At 37.1% G+C, this 15007-nt stretch overlaps 1 protein-coding gene across 1 annotated transcript in view; it reads left to right on the top strand.

Annotated features, from left to right (window-relative positions):
* Positions 1-284: 284 nt before the first annotated feature.
* LOC143388716 (NBAS subunit of NRZ tethering complex-like) overlaps positions 285-15007 on the top strand; it is a 171228-nt gene continuing 156505 nt past the window's right edge. Inside the window, 6 exon segments of the mRNA XM_077108094.1 lie at positions 285-408; positions 2575-2626; positions 3990-4026; positions 6841-6918; positions 7232-7279; positions 10781-10824. Of these exon segments, the coding sequence (XP_076964209.1) occupies positions 292-408; positions 2575-2626; positions 3990-4026; positions 6841-6918; positions 7232-7279; positions 10781-10824 (376 nt within the window). The 5' untranslated portion in view covers positions 285-291.

The following is a 15007-nucleotide window of genomic DNA, read 5'->3' as shown; positions in this document are numbered from 1 at the left end:
AGAAGCTTTTTACTTTTTATTTTTTTTTTCTTACAGAAGCTTTTCAGTTTTACAGGAAAGATTCAATGGCTTGGCCCTTCTCACGCAGAAATAACGAGGGGATCAGGACCCAAGTCCTACTCCAAACTCAATGGCCATTGTCATACCTAACAGCATTTTCTTTTGGTGGCTAGTTCATTTCACTTTCCTACCTCTTCATCCCGGAGAATTAAAAGCGGCCGCAGCTGGGGAAGCTTGTCCAGCGTGGGACGCCGTAGCGCCACTCCCTCGGCTGCTCAGTCCGGGGCGAACATGGCGGCCCCCGAGTCCGGGCTGGCTTTGAGTCCCGGCACTTCAGAGGGCGAGGAGGAGACGATCCTCTATGACTTGTTGGTCAACACCGAGTGGCCACCCGAGACAGAAGTACAGGTGAGCCCGGCCCCTGTACAGCGGCGGCGGCCGGTGCAGCGCGGGCGCTTGGCAGGCAGAGCCACGTCGCCCGAGCCACGTAGCGGAGAGGAGCGGGAGCGGGTGGGCGGCGTGTGCGGTCCACCTGGCGCCCGCGGGGGTCTCGAATTCCTCCTGGGCTTGGACTCCGGGTATCTGTGCGGGACGGCGCGCGATGGCCGTGCACCTGATCTCTAGTCGCTGTCACTCTTCTTTTTTAAGAAGGGAGGTCGCGGAGAGGGACTGGGGGTCTTCCTGTCCGGACTCTCGGGGGTCCCTTCCCGCGGACTGGCGAGGCCGGGTCTGGGCTGCCTTGTCTGCGGCAGGAGAGTTTCCCAGGTCGCTAGAGGCTCTATTTCTGGGGCCCCCGGGGGTCGCGGGATCTCGCCCTTTCCCCCCACGTGGGGTGAATCGCGCTAGTTTTTTTTTTTTCCAGTAAACAAGCATTTAGTAAAACCGTGTCCGTGTTTTGTATTCCGCGTCCTAGCGAGGAGCTGGGGACGCAGATGATAATACGCTCTCCTGGGACTTGCAGTCTAGAGGGGTGATAACCCGGTGAACTTTCCCCTAAGCTGGTGCTGTATGTTCTGCGTAGCGGTTTTCGTGCCATGCCAAGGCAGTGAGGAGAGGAGAGCAACTGACGTGGTTTGGGAGCCCTGCTAGGAAAGGAGTTCTATGTTGGTTGGTGGCTTATGAACTGGATCCTGGGGTTATCAGTTGTTTCCCAGGCAGGACCTCCCATGCATAGGGTGAAGATCCAGACTCGGGTTTATTCAGCACGTTTTGGGAGGAGGGGGACTGGGGATTGAACACAGGGGTGCTCTACCAAGGAGGTAAATTCTCAATCATTATTTTTATTTTGAAACATTCTTACCAAGTTGCTGAGGCTGTCCTCAAACTTGCAATCCTGCCTCAGCCTGAGTGGCAGGGATCATAGGCTTGTGCTACCGAACCTAACTCAACAGATACTTCAAGGATCTCAGATACTTCAAGGATCTAACTGCCTATCAGTGTTGGAGCTTGCTGCTTCCTCCAAGTCTAACAGGATCATTAAGGAAAATGTAGTTCATATGAACTCGGTTTTACCATGTCTTTTCTGAGTGTTGCCTTATTGTACAGCTCACCTTCCTATAAAATGTATAGCTTTTCTCTATAACAGTCTTACTGCAGTTTCTGCTTAATGCATTTTGTAGGGAGGAAAAATTCTGCAGATAGTTTTTCCGGTATGTTTCCATTTGTTCTGAATAACATAAGTACTTTGTAGGTTACACAGCTAGCCTAACAGGTAGGCTACCTTTTGCGTTCTACAGGCTGTTTCTACTCCTTAATACTGATGGTTAATTACAGTAGTGTTCAGAATAATTATAAGTTGATTTAGAAAAATAAGCACAGCAGCAACTTATATTGAAACTTTAGAAGCGCTTTGCTGCCCTTTTTTTTGGATTCTGTTGATGTCAGCAGCTGAACCAGTGGCTCTTAAAGGGCCACTGCATCAGATTGATCCGTCTCTGTGGGGCCAAATTGTGTCTTGAAGATCACCTGTGTTGAGTCAAATGTTTATATATTCTTAAAAAACATTATCTGCACTTAATGTTGTCTTCACATTTTCTTGACAGCCCTTCAGTGCATATTACTCACATATAATACCTGTTTAATGAGCATTCAGTAGTGTTCAGTTTATACTTACAGAATGGAATTCAATATAGCAGTTATGTCTGTTTTGTTAGTAGCATTGCCTTTATGGACATAGAGGAGATATTCAATGAATTTGCCTTAAGGGATGAGTTTACTAATCCATATGATCACTTTTCCTATAAGCAAACCTTATTTTAGGTTTCTGCGGCCCATCCACATCCTGAACCAGCAGCCACATTCTTTGCCCTTGATTTCTCTTGTCTTCAATTTGTTTTTATTTGGAAAGTTTGCAGCCTCAGTTCTTGTGCTCTTGTGCAAGATTCAGGTTGACATGTGCTTATTACTGCCAGGCTCACCTTTATTCCAACTGTACCCAGTCCTGATAATACTTTTCTGTCAATCTCTAGGTTTTGAATATTCTTAATTCTGAGCATTAGTTAAGTATAAGTTGACAAGTTGTACAGGTATTACTGTAACACTCTCAAATGTAAGAATTTGTTTTTCAAATTGTAGCCTAGAGGTAACCGAAAGCATGGAGCATCGTTTATCACAAAAGCAATCAGAGGTAAATATAGCTCATTTATTTTCCTATATGTAATAGTTAATTTCCCCCTATTTCATTTACAACTGCTATTTTAGAAAGCTTGGGTGTTTTAAAATGTGTTCTTTAGACTATTGATGTGGAAGATGATGGAAGTGACATACATGTTATGAGTTTATCTTTATGTGCAGATGCATATACATGTATTTCCACACTTATGTCTTTAATGCAGTGTAGGGTGAGGGTGTACCCTAGTTCTAACTATTGCGGATGTATTCTATAAGGAATGAAGAAATCCAACCTGGTGTGAGTCTTGGAGAGACTATGGATGTTGAAGGGGAAAAGGCTGGAAAACTACCTTAAAAATGATTCAGATATAACTGGTCAAAAATATCTGTTCATGCCACCCACTACTGACAGCCTTTACATGTGAGCTAATAAGAGTCTGAAAAAGAATTGAGTGCTATCCTTATTGAGTGGACTGTGAGACTTTCATTAAATAACAGTCCTTTTACCAGAGTAGTGGGGAGGTGCTTTTATTCCTTTGTTTTCAGCTGAGGAAATTTGCTTGTTTTTCTTAATGTGATCATTCTGCCTCCAAAGTCCATTTTTATTTTTGGGAGGTTTGGGCTCCTTATAAGAAGATTCAGTTTCAAAAGTGTTGAATGGTTGAAACTATAATTTTATCTTATACAATGAGCTGTAACATTGAATTTTCATTATCTCATATGCTTTGAAACTTTAGAAAACATGTACAACAGTAAAAATTTATTGTAGAAAATTTAGAAAATACAGGTAATCACAAATTAGAATACTTTTTTCTATACAACTCAGAGATAATCTTAGCTTCAGACTTTTTTCTATTGATACACACCTAGCTGCATACACCTAGCTGCATACACATTCATACATGTATATACCACACATAGGTATTTTAAAAATCATATAAATCATGTAGTACTGTATTAGAACTTCCCCCGCCCCCCGCCTCCCTGGCTTCCTCATCTTAGTATTTCTTTGTTATAAAGAAAGTGTGAATTGGTGTCTTTGGTTTAATTTTTATACAAATGGTTTACTTGATTTTAAAGGTCAATTTCTATGACTTCTAGTCATGGTTTCATTGAAGCTTCTTAGATTTTATTTCTTACCACTTTTTTTTTGTTAGGTAGTATTTTGAAGTCTTGAATAATACACAAACTTGAATCATATTTGTTCCCATTAAATTCTATTAAAACTGTATATTAGGTTATTTTCATCTTAAGAATTATGTTCTCAATATTTTGTGATGACTCAGACTATAGTACCTTTTAGACTTGTCACCTGTAAACCTAATTTGAAAATGATTATTAAAGGGCAATTAACTTATATTTGGCTTTTTTTATTCCAGATCATTTACTATTTTTACGCCAATACATCTGGTACAGGTGAGACTTCAGTTCTTCAGAGAAACAGTATGGACATCAAATACGTACATTATCTGATTTAAATTTTAATAAATAAACTCCAGATTATGACCTTAATGCTGACATTAAGGTGACCAATTTTAAAAAGTATACATTTCTAATATTTTGGCATAAATTGTGAGGATAGACTTGTAATTTTTGTTTCCTTAGTCATTAAGAATCTCATTACTTTTGCTTCATCTGTGTGTCCTCAGCATTATCTTGAACACACAGGGTGGATGTGTGGCTTGCATATCTTTAAAAAGTTACTGTTAGATCCACTCTCCCGTGTTAATATTCAGTTGCTATATATCAGATTGTTCTTTAGGTTTCAATTCTTGTGTACTCTTTAATTCTTCTGATGTAGTGTTAATTTTTAACTTAAAAAGGAATGAAGAAGTAATCTCAAAGGATGTAATTCTACTTCTAGAAATATGTGGAACTTGTTTATAGAATTACTTATTACAGATTGCCTTTTCCTCATCTTGAAAGCTCCAGAGATAATATACTCGCATAAGAGACCTTTGATCTTCTCTAGGACTTCCTCCAGGTTTTTTTCTTTTTAAGCACTCTATGGATTGGGGTGTGTGTGCATGCGAGGGCACATCTATATGTATATATACAAGCAAATTTTTATAGGTTTTTTTTATTTGTTTCTTTGAGCATGTGGAATATGATAGGGTAGAGATGAGTGAGGAGGAAGGAATAGTAGGTAAACGGGAGAATATGAAGGTATCCTGAACACCCTGGACAGAGTAGGCAGGAAATGTCTACTCACATTGCTGATTGCATTTTTTGAGGACTCAAAGTTCACTCTGATGCAGTCCTTATGTGATTACCTTACCTTTAGATCAGCCATCAGTAGGTATCTGTCTCCTTTTCTCATGGAAAGTCCTTTTCCTTAAACTGACCAATGTTTGAGTCAGCTTTTTTGCTGCTATGTCTAAAAGATGAGAACAACTAAAGAGGAAAAATTTAATTTGCGGCTCAGTTTCAGAGGTTTTAATCCATAGATAGCAGACTTCATTCTTCAGTGCCCAAGGTAAGGCAGGACATCATGGAGAAAAAATATGGCAGAGGAAAGTGCTCAGGACATGGTACCAGGAAGCAGATTGACTAAACTGGGCTCACAAAATACACACCCCAAAGATAACCCCCCAGAGACCCACCACCTCCAGCCACACCTTACCTGCCTACAGTTACCAGCCAGTTAATGCAGTTAAGTGGATTAATGTACTGATGAGATTATCAAATTATGAGAACCTTAATCTAATCTCTCAACTTTCTTGTATTCTTACACATGAGCTTTTGAGGGACACCTCATGTCTAAACCATACCAGCCATGTTGATCATAATATAGGTTGTGAATGCATTATGAAGTTTTTATGTTGTTTTCAAAGATTATATTTTAATTAGTGCTCTTGAGCTTATGATCATTAAACCTGAAGGTTTGGGAGCTAATATTAAAAGTATAGCTTTCTTTAAAAATTTTTTCCATTTAATTTAAAAATATTAAAAATACTGAGAATTCTATACGATATAATAAACATGTTTGATTTGTATCTACATTTGAATTAAAGCAGTTGTTGCTACTCTGCCATATTTCAGATATTCCTTTTGCTCTATATAAGATGTCATATTTCAAGTCCTTACCCATGTCTTTCCTTTTCTGTCCCTCCAAGAGAAAATCATCCTGTGTAGATGGTGTTCATATTCACATTTCATGTATATTTCCTGTCTTTATATTAAAAATGAGCATAAATAACACCAAAAATATATTCTAGTCTAAAAATACGATTTTGTATTTTCTGATTTCCTTGTTTTTCCTGCAGTTTTTTTAGTTCAACATTTTAATAACACAACAATCATTTTTCTCTAAAACTTAATGTTTCAGCAGAAATTTTCTATTGTCTTGATTTCTTCAGGTATCCCTCATTTGTTTAATTCATTGGTTGTGGATAGTTTCTTCTGTGAATGGTTTTATAGTGAACTTATGCTTGGGGATTTCTGTATCATATGAGTATAGTGAAATTGTAGTCTGATCTTGCACTTAATGTAGACTTGAACTTTTATTAAACTTATTAAAATTTTTTGATGGTGGTGATCAAGCCCAGGGCTTGCACATGCTAGGCAAGAGCTCTACCACGGAGTTCTAGCCCCAGCTTGGGGCTTTTGGTTTTTGATAGATTTCATACTTGTTTTCCACAGACTAGAGTTCCAGGCAGAAGAGAATCATTAGTTTCTGGGCCCTTATTCTTTCATTGTTGGAACATACACTTGAGCACTGTGCATCTCTCTTCTAACTCCTGTCCTCTCTGATCTAGTTGCTTGTTTCCTATTCTGTATAGCAAATCCTGTTTTGGGTTCTCATCTTTTTCCCTTGACCAGTTCTAGCTTTCAGGTATCTTTTCATTGTTACTACTTGGAAATTTATCTTTCTACAGTGAATTTAACTCTATCTTGGAGTTTGTTTTTGTTGAGCCAGAATTTCTGGGTTGTCGCAGCAGAAAGGATTTGGCATAAACTCACTCACACACTCTGCTCTTTTATTGGTATTCTAGATATATTTTTCCTGGAAAGGGTGAGATCTGTATCTTTGAACACACACCATGTTTTCTGGAAATAGAGAAATATATATGTATATAAAATATAGTCAAGTTTCAGGTATCAATTAGCAACTTCTGGTTTTGTGTTGATATTCTAATTTTATGTTCTAATGGAAAAAAATTCTTTGTAAAAACCTGTGTACTAATTATCTAGATTTGATTTTAAGTAACTGATGTGTTGTGGTTTCAGCCCTGTACCCTTTTTGCTCCCTGATGGACTGGTTCGATTGGTTAATAAACAGATAAACTGGCATTTGGTACTTGCAAGGTAAGATGTGTAAAATTTACATGTTTTTATATCTGGATTAGCTCTCAAATTTCATTGTTGACATTAGTTTTAGGGTTCTATGCTTTCATTCTTGATTTTTATGATATATAAATTTATTGTGACCTATGATCAGTATTATTTAAACGTTAATTCAAGCTGTATGGAATAATTTTCTCTGCTTTTGTACCTAGGTACTCATTGTAAGGTCAAAAGATGAATAATTATAGGAAAAATAATGATTTAAGTTAAAATAATTCCATCTGTGTTGAAGGCTGTGACAAATATTCATATTATTTTTTTTCTTTCATGAAAGCAATGGAAAGCTTTTGGCTGCTGTTCAAGATCAGTGTGTAGAGATAAGGTAATTGTTAATATTATTCATATGTAAAATTTTCCTTTGAGTAAAATTTTACTTGTGAAATAAGAGCTAAGATTTTTAGTCTTCTTAAGTGAGGAATATTCATAAGGACTTTACTATTAAGTCACCTAATTTTGTGAAGTATCGAATGCCAACTTATGAGTGATGCTTTCTAAGTAGTTTACTCATATTTTGACTTCCCCAGGCCACTCTGTCTCCTGAGTTTTACATTCACAGTAAATGTCTCATTTTCTAGACTCTGGAAATCACCCTTGTTTGACTAGTTACTGCTCTATCGGAGATGCTCAGGAAGGTGTCAGAGTGGGGACAGCTTTGTTCTGCTGGCACAAGCTGTAGATTGAATTTGGGTTTGTGAAAGACCAAGGTTACACATTACTTGACAATGAAAAAGAGTTCTTTAAGTTGGGTTTTCTTGGTATTTTATTTTAAAATATTACATTAATTGTAAAAGAATTACAACAACTAATTCAGAAAAACTATTTCTTTGGGAAATTTGCAGCAGCAAATTAAATGTGTGGCAACTCTAGAACTGAGGGTTACTTTTTTTCCTAGGAAAGCCCTAATTCTTTCTTGGTTCTTGGAAAGAAAACAAAACTTTTCAAGATGTTTAGGTCTAGATGCTAGTCAGGATTTTCCTGCTGCTTCATTAAGAAAAGTGATATTAATGATCATTCAGTTATCAGTTTTTTCTTTCATGTATTCAGGCAGAACTGGACTCTTCAAATTTAGGGGGTAGGGATAGAAAACAGAAGATCTGTCCCCACCTGGGCATTGGCTTCAACTGGGAAGGCTTTCTTATCCCTTCTAAAAACCATCAATAGTAATGGACAGTGATGACAGCCATTCAAAAATAAATTCTTTAACTTGATGCGACTTTATGGGCAGGTGTGTGCGAGTGGTGTTTGTACCAGGGATTGAATTCAAGTGTGCTTAGCCATTGAGCTATATCCTCAGCCCTTTGTTTATTTTGAGATGGGGTCTCACAAAGTTGCTGAGGGCCTCGATAAGTTGAGGCTGGCTTTGAACCTGGAATCCTCCTACCTTGGCTTCCCTGCCCAGTAGGATTGCAAGCGTGTGCCACCATGCCTGTGATTCCTTTTTTTTGACAGCATCACTAAGCATCAAATCAGCACAGTGTTTGAATTTAAATTGTTCATAGGAATGGGCTAGCACCTCATATTCCATTCGTTGCAAGAATGTTTTTTTAGAGAAATTTGCTTGCTCATAGTGACTCAAAAATAAGTAGGCCAGACTTATTTCCACTTTTCCATGAAAGGAAAACAATGAAATGATTTTAGGTGTTAGTCTGGGTGTGCATGTGTGTGGTCAAGATAGATAATAAGCTTGGGAAGGGACCATTTGACCAATGATCTCATGGATGAAAAGATAATTTGAAAATGTTTTGTAATGTATTATGTCTTGAGACTTACATGGTGAAAAGTTAACTCCACTAGGAAGCCTTTGATAATATACCCTTTATTAGTCTCCTCATCCCATATATTGGTTAATCATCTATCCTTTAGGAACCTATGATATAACTTTTTTTCTGTTTTTAATAAGATGCTAATAGTGGGCACAATCAAATGCTTTATGCATGTTTACTCATTTAATCTTGGTAGAATCCCTTGTGAGGCTGTAGTTATTGCTATTTTCCCTATTATTTTCTATTTTCTATAATAAAGTGGGCATGCTATAGTTGAATAACCTCCCCAAGGATTTGCAGTAGGCTTTGTTTCACTGTTTATGCTCTTAGCCACAAACCTATATTACGTTTCACTTATGTCATGCTTAGCCAAGAATGCTTGTATGTTTCTCCATTATTAGACTAGTGCTTTGCACTTCAGTGTGTTCCATTTACCAGGAACTTGGGACAGATGGGATTTGGAGTGTTTAGCTCCAGTTATGTGCTCCTTGCAGGAGACTCCTATGTTTTTCCCAGCTTGTATTTCAATATACATACCTAGGGATTAATAGTTAGGTGAATAAGCACGGGGTGTTTGCAAGTGGAATAGGGGAATCGGGCTGAGAAGGCATTATAGGGCATAGCCACCTATGCCTTGCATTGCTCAGTTGGCATTCATTTACTTTTGTTGACTAAATATAGGAGCATATAGACTGACTCTGCAGTAATTGGAAACTATCAGAACACAACAGAACACATTAAAATAAAGAATGCTTACAGGAAAAAAGCATATAAATTCTCTAATCCCCAGGATTTGCTTAACTATTTTAGGTGAATAAGTTCTATTAAGGTTTAAAAAAAAATTATATCTTCCTGTCTTTTCTTCCCCAGCAAAAATAGCAACTGTTAGTGATTATATTAAAGATAGTAGAAAATACAGTTAAGTAGAAAGAACTACAAATTACCTACTCTATTAGCCAAAATTGTCTATTACTATTTTGTTGTATATCCTTTGAACCTTTTCTATTTGTATTTGTTTAGTGGAATAATATTGTATATTTCTGTTTTATAGTGACTCATGAATTGCATGTGCAATATGTAAACTTAATTTTCATTCTTGATATTAATTTTAAAAGGCTATTAAGAAATAAGTGATATGGAAAGATGTTGACATTTATGTAATTGCATAATATTTCATGCATGTACATAGTAAAATTTAATCTTCTGGGTGTATTTTTATTTTATAATTAGACTGCATTAATTTTCTCAACACTTGTATATATCTGTAGTTATTCCCAGAGATAACTTTGTAGAAGTGGAATTGGGTCAGATGCTAAAGATATGAAAGTTTCGAGTGATTTTTAGTAAATTTTCTAGATTTAGCCTTACTTCTGAACATATTTTATAATTATAGTACTCTATTTCAAGATCACAGATTTAAATGTGTCACTGGTTTAAATATGGTGACTTGTTTGGTCTATTCGATTTATTAAAATTAGACTTTCTTTCATGATGAAAATTTGTAGTACGAAAGAAAGTAGTGATTCTTAACTAGGATCAACCTGTGAAACTTTAAAAGGTATTGTTGGGTCCCATCCTATATATATGCATTCCCCCCTCCCCCCTTGGCTGTACAGATTGAACTTGGGGCCTGGAGTGTGCTGTACACTCTACTACAATCTATACTCCCAGCACTTTTTATTTTGAGTCAGGGTCTCAATTGTTCAGGCTGGTCTCAAATTTGCCATCGTCCTGCCTCATCCTCCTGTGTAGCTGGGATTATAAGTGTGCACCACCTTGCTCAGCCCTGATCTAATGAATCAGAACCTTTGGGAATGGGGGCTAGATTTTTCTATCATATTAAAAGAGCATGCTTAAACTCATTGTGCTATATCATTGTATTTGTTTCTGATTTCATAAGAAGGTTGGAAGAAAATACTGTCTAATGAAAGTGTTATGCCTCATATGAGACTCTGTGAAAGGAGTGATTCAGTGTTGAATATAGATGTGTATAAGATCTAGTATTTTAGACTTACACAGTAGTATTTAAGGATAAAACTTGATCTTTGCACATTTTACAGATCAGCCAAAGATGACTTTACCTCCATTATTGGGAAATGCCAAGGTAAGAATTTACAAGATATAAAATGAAAATTTTAAATCTACAATTTGTAGATTATTATAACTATTGAAATAATTAAAATTGTAATTGTTTATATGTCTTAAATATTTTGCTTTAAGATGTGTTTTAGAAGAATTTGAAATTTAAACTGTCACTAAACTGACTTAAAGTATTTAAGTGTAGCTTTTTATTTTGGATCACTGAAGAAACATTTATGGCAAGAGTTGGTCAGATACAGACTAGTAAAAAGAAAAAAGTCTGACTTAATCATTCTTAGAAACATTCAGCAAAAATTAACTGAATACAATTTATGTGCATCAAGTGTTTTAGCAAGAAGGTATAGTCCTCTGTGAAGCAATCAAATATTTAACTAGAAACAGATGAATCTAGTAAGGAAATGGTTTACAGTGAGTTTTTAATGGGTGTGAAATAAGTGAGTGATTTTTGGAAATAAATTTTAAGAAGTCAGTTCAGGTTAATAAAACCACTTTAGAAAGAGCAGTATGAGATTCCTCAGTTAAAGGAAAGAAACCATCATATTATCAAAGAATTAAAATCAGTATATTAGTGATACATACTTTCCAACATTTATAGCCATCCAATTCATAATAACCAAGTTATAATTCATAATAGCCAAGTTATGGAACCAGCCTAGGTGCCTGTTGATGGATAAATAAAATGAATAAAATTCCATCTTGTATGTATACAATATTTAACCATAAGAATGAAATCATGGCACTTGCAGGAAAATAGATGGAACTGGAGAACAGATTGCAAAGTGGAAAAAGCCTGACTCAAAGTCCAGGGTTGAATGTTTTCTCACAGGTGGGAGCTAGAGAAAAACAGAAAATAAAAGAAAGTCGGGGGTTGGGGGGAGGGTAGGTGGAGGAATCTCATGAAAATAGAAGGGAGAGCAGTAGAAGGAAGGAAGAGGGGAGGACACAAGGAAGTACTGGGGAACAAATCTACCAAATTATGCTAAGTCCATGCACGAATATACCAGTGAATCCTGCTTATATATGTAACTATAATGCATTAATTGAAATAGAGGAAGCAGACTAGGAGGAGGGAGAAGGAGGAGATAGGGAAGATACTGGGTAATGACATTGATCAAATTATGTGCATGTACAAATATGGCATAATGAAAATCCTATTATGTATAATTATAATGCATCAGTAAAAATTTAAAAAATAAAGCCAACTTGCAAACACATACATGAGAATGAGAGGTCAGCAGAAGATGGAGATAGTGGTTTGGATTTTAGTTTGCAGAAGCAGTGCATGAAAAGGCAGAGGAAACATTACTAGGAAAATAATTGATTAGGTAAATGCATCCTTTACTATGTTTTAGAGGACCTGTGGTCCTTGTCAGATCTAGTGTCAGTTTAATAGTGCCATACCTGTAGGAACTGATAATCAGTCATCTTGTTCATGACAAACATGGTCTTACTGTTTGCCAGGCTATGTAGTATTTTACATGCATTTTCTCATTTACTTGAAAGAAAATAGTACGTATATTTTATGTTAAAACAATATTAGGATACGAAGAGTCTTTGACAGTGGAAGAATGAGGAGGGAAACATAAACGGTTTTGGAAGCTATACAGTGGTGCTAATAGAGGATTCCCCTACATGTGGGAATAGTGGTGTTAAGCTGTTGTCAAATGTACCACTGGTAGTGTAGGTCCTGTTTTCTTACTTTTGTCCTTCTCGGCCACCTAGTGTGTTCAGGAAATTAAAGATCAAATATTAAAAAAAAAAACCCTGAATTCCCATAAACTGAAATTCTATTAGTATGTCAGTTATCATTCTAATGCAATTTCACATATATTGGTGGTTAAAGTGTTTCTATGGAGTTATTTTTATACATAGTGTATGTTGTAATAGTAGTAAATGTAACACTTCCTACATATTTATATAAATGTGTATCTCCTCTTATAATCTGTTTTTTTTCCTCCTCTATTCCCTGGATGGTCAGTAGTACCATTATCCTTAGGTTGCCCAAGCCAGAAAACTAGAAATTTTTTTTCTTCCTCCTTTGACACATAGTTCTATGTGCCAGGCACTGTCTTGGGTACTAAATGTGTAAATGGAGATTATGATATAGGTTCCTAGATTTGAGTTTAGTCTATCAGGGAAGAGAGAAGAGGACAGATACTTCATTGACATTGTACTAAGTGCTGCAGTGGAGAATTGGGCTTTACAGAGCCCTGGGATCTGGTGAATTAGTTCTCGTCTCCCATTTCTGCCCTTTATCAGTCCTGGTTCAGGTTCTTAACACCTTACTCGGTTTCTTGCAACACTTGGCTGGTGGGTTTCCTTCTCTGTGCCCTTCTCTTAATTCACACTCTACACTCCTTGACAAGGTGATTTTTTTTTTCCCCGCCCCTTCCCCTTGGGGGTTGCTGGGGGAGCAAATCCAGGGCTGTTTGCAAGCTAAGCAGGCCCTCTACCATTGAGCTCTTAGCCTCAAACTGATCATTTTAAAAGCAGGATTCTATCAGTTATTATGTTTGGCTGTACTACCTCCTATATATGTAACTTTGTCAAGTAACTTTACCTCTCTGATGTGATTTGGAACTTAAATGTCCCCCAAAGTTACATAGTCGAGGTTTGGTCATCAGCCTATTGGGAGGCACTGTTCCTTGAAGAGGTGGGCTCTAGTGGGAGGGAATTAGATCATTGGGGGTGTGCCTGAGTAGGGGATATTTTGTCCCTGGTCCCTTTATTTCGCTGCTTGGCTTCCATGAGGTGAGCGGCTTGGCTCTATCACCTACATGCTCCCCACTATGATGTTCTGCCTCACAAGAGGCCCAAAGTAACGGGGCCAAGTGACCATGGATGAAACCTCTGAAACCATGACTCTAAATCTTTTCTCATAAATTCTCATTATTTTGTCAGTGATGGAAAGCTGACACATTCTGTGAACCTCAGTCTTATCTGTAATGTTCACATAATTTTATGGATTGAGTTGTGGAGAAAACAAAAGAATATGAAAATTCTTTCAATGCCTGATGCATAAGTACTTAGGAGATACTAAACTACTGTTACTATGATTCTACCTAAAATATCAATTGTTTGATTTGGCTGTGGAATACAATTCATATTTCCTAATTGAGGATGTAAGACCCTTCACAATCGGCCTGTCTTCTGTGAGTCCTCTGCCTTGTGTTCTATGTTGTAGAGTTTGCATGTCAAGTTTTCCATTCCCGTTGTGCTTTTTGTGCAAGGTGGTTCCTTGCACTATATATCGGCTTTGTATACGTTGGGTCAAGCATCAGCTCTTTTGGGAAGCCACCTTCACCATTTATACCTCTTGTTTCTCTGGTACTTGTTTGTGCTGGTATCTCAATTAACTTAGTCTTTAATTGTTGATTTGCTTGTCTGATTCTCAGACTGTTCTTTGAAGTCAGGGCTCCTGTCTTTGTCTTTTTTTTTTTTTTGGTACTGGAGGTTGAACTCGGGGCAGTTGATCACTGACCTCCCCAGCTCTATTTTCTATTTTATTTAGAGACAGGGTCTTACTGAGTTACTTAGTACCTTGCTTTTACTGAGGTTGGCCTTGAACTTGCAAATCTCCTACCTCAGCCCCTGGATTACAGGTGTGTGTCACTACGCCTGACGCAGGGCTCCTGTCTTACTCAGGAACTTAGGATTTTTACTGATTAGAGCTGCCTGACAAATAATAGGCACATGAATTTTGACCTTATCGAGTAAGTACTTAGGAACTAATCAATGACTTTTATTAATGTATGAACACAGTATATGTGCTTAGTTCCTGTTGATGAATTTTTGAAATACATGAGAATATATATTATGTGTTAATTATGTGTACTATATACATCTTTATATTGAGTAATTGTCATGATAGTCATGGTTTTTATTAACATATACCAATGTGTATACATACCATGAATGGAACAGTAAGGGTAGTTGAGAAGCTCTGCTTGCATAGTATGCTTTTCAAAATAGCATGAAGAGAGGTAGTGTTTATAAAAGTGAATGTTTAAAGAGCTCTAGAATCTCTAGAACTAAAAGAAATTCTAGAGCTCTAGAATCTCCTGAACTTCTACAGTTTCCTGAACTTCTATAGTTTCCTCACCAGTGCTTTTTAAAGTAGACCTTATTTGGCTTACATAATATATATGGTTTGTAAAGTCCCCAAAAGAATAATGTGGGAGAGTTTC

This window comes from Callospermophilus lateralis, unplaced genomic scaffold (genome assembly GCF_048772815.1).
Source record: "Callospermophilus lateralis isolate mCalLat2 unplaced genomic scaffold, mCalLat2.hap1 Scaffold_1353, whole genome shotgun sequence".
Classification (NCBI taxonomy): Eukaryota; Metazoa; Chordata; class Mammalia; order Rodentia; family Sciuridae; genus Callospermophilus; species Callospermophilus lateralis.
Note: the sequence above shows the minus strand (reverse complement) of the source record. Positions and strands in the feature narration are given on the sequence as shown.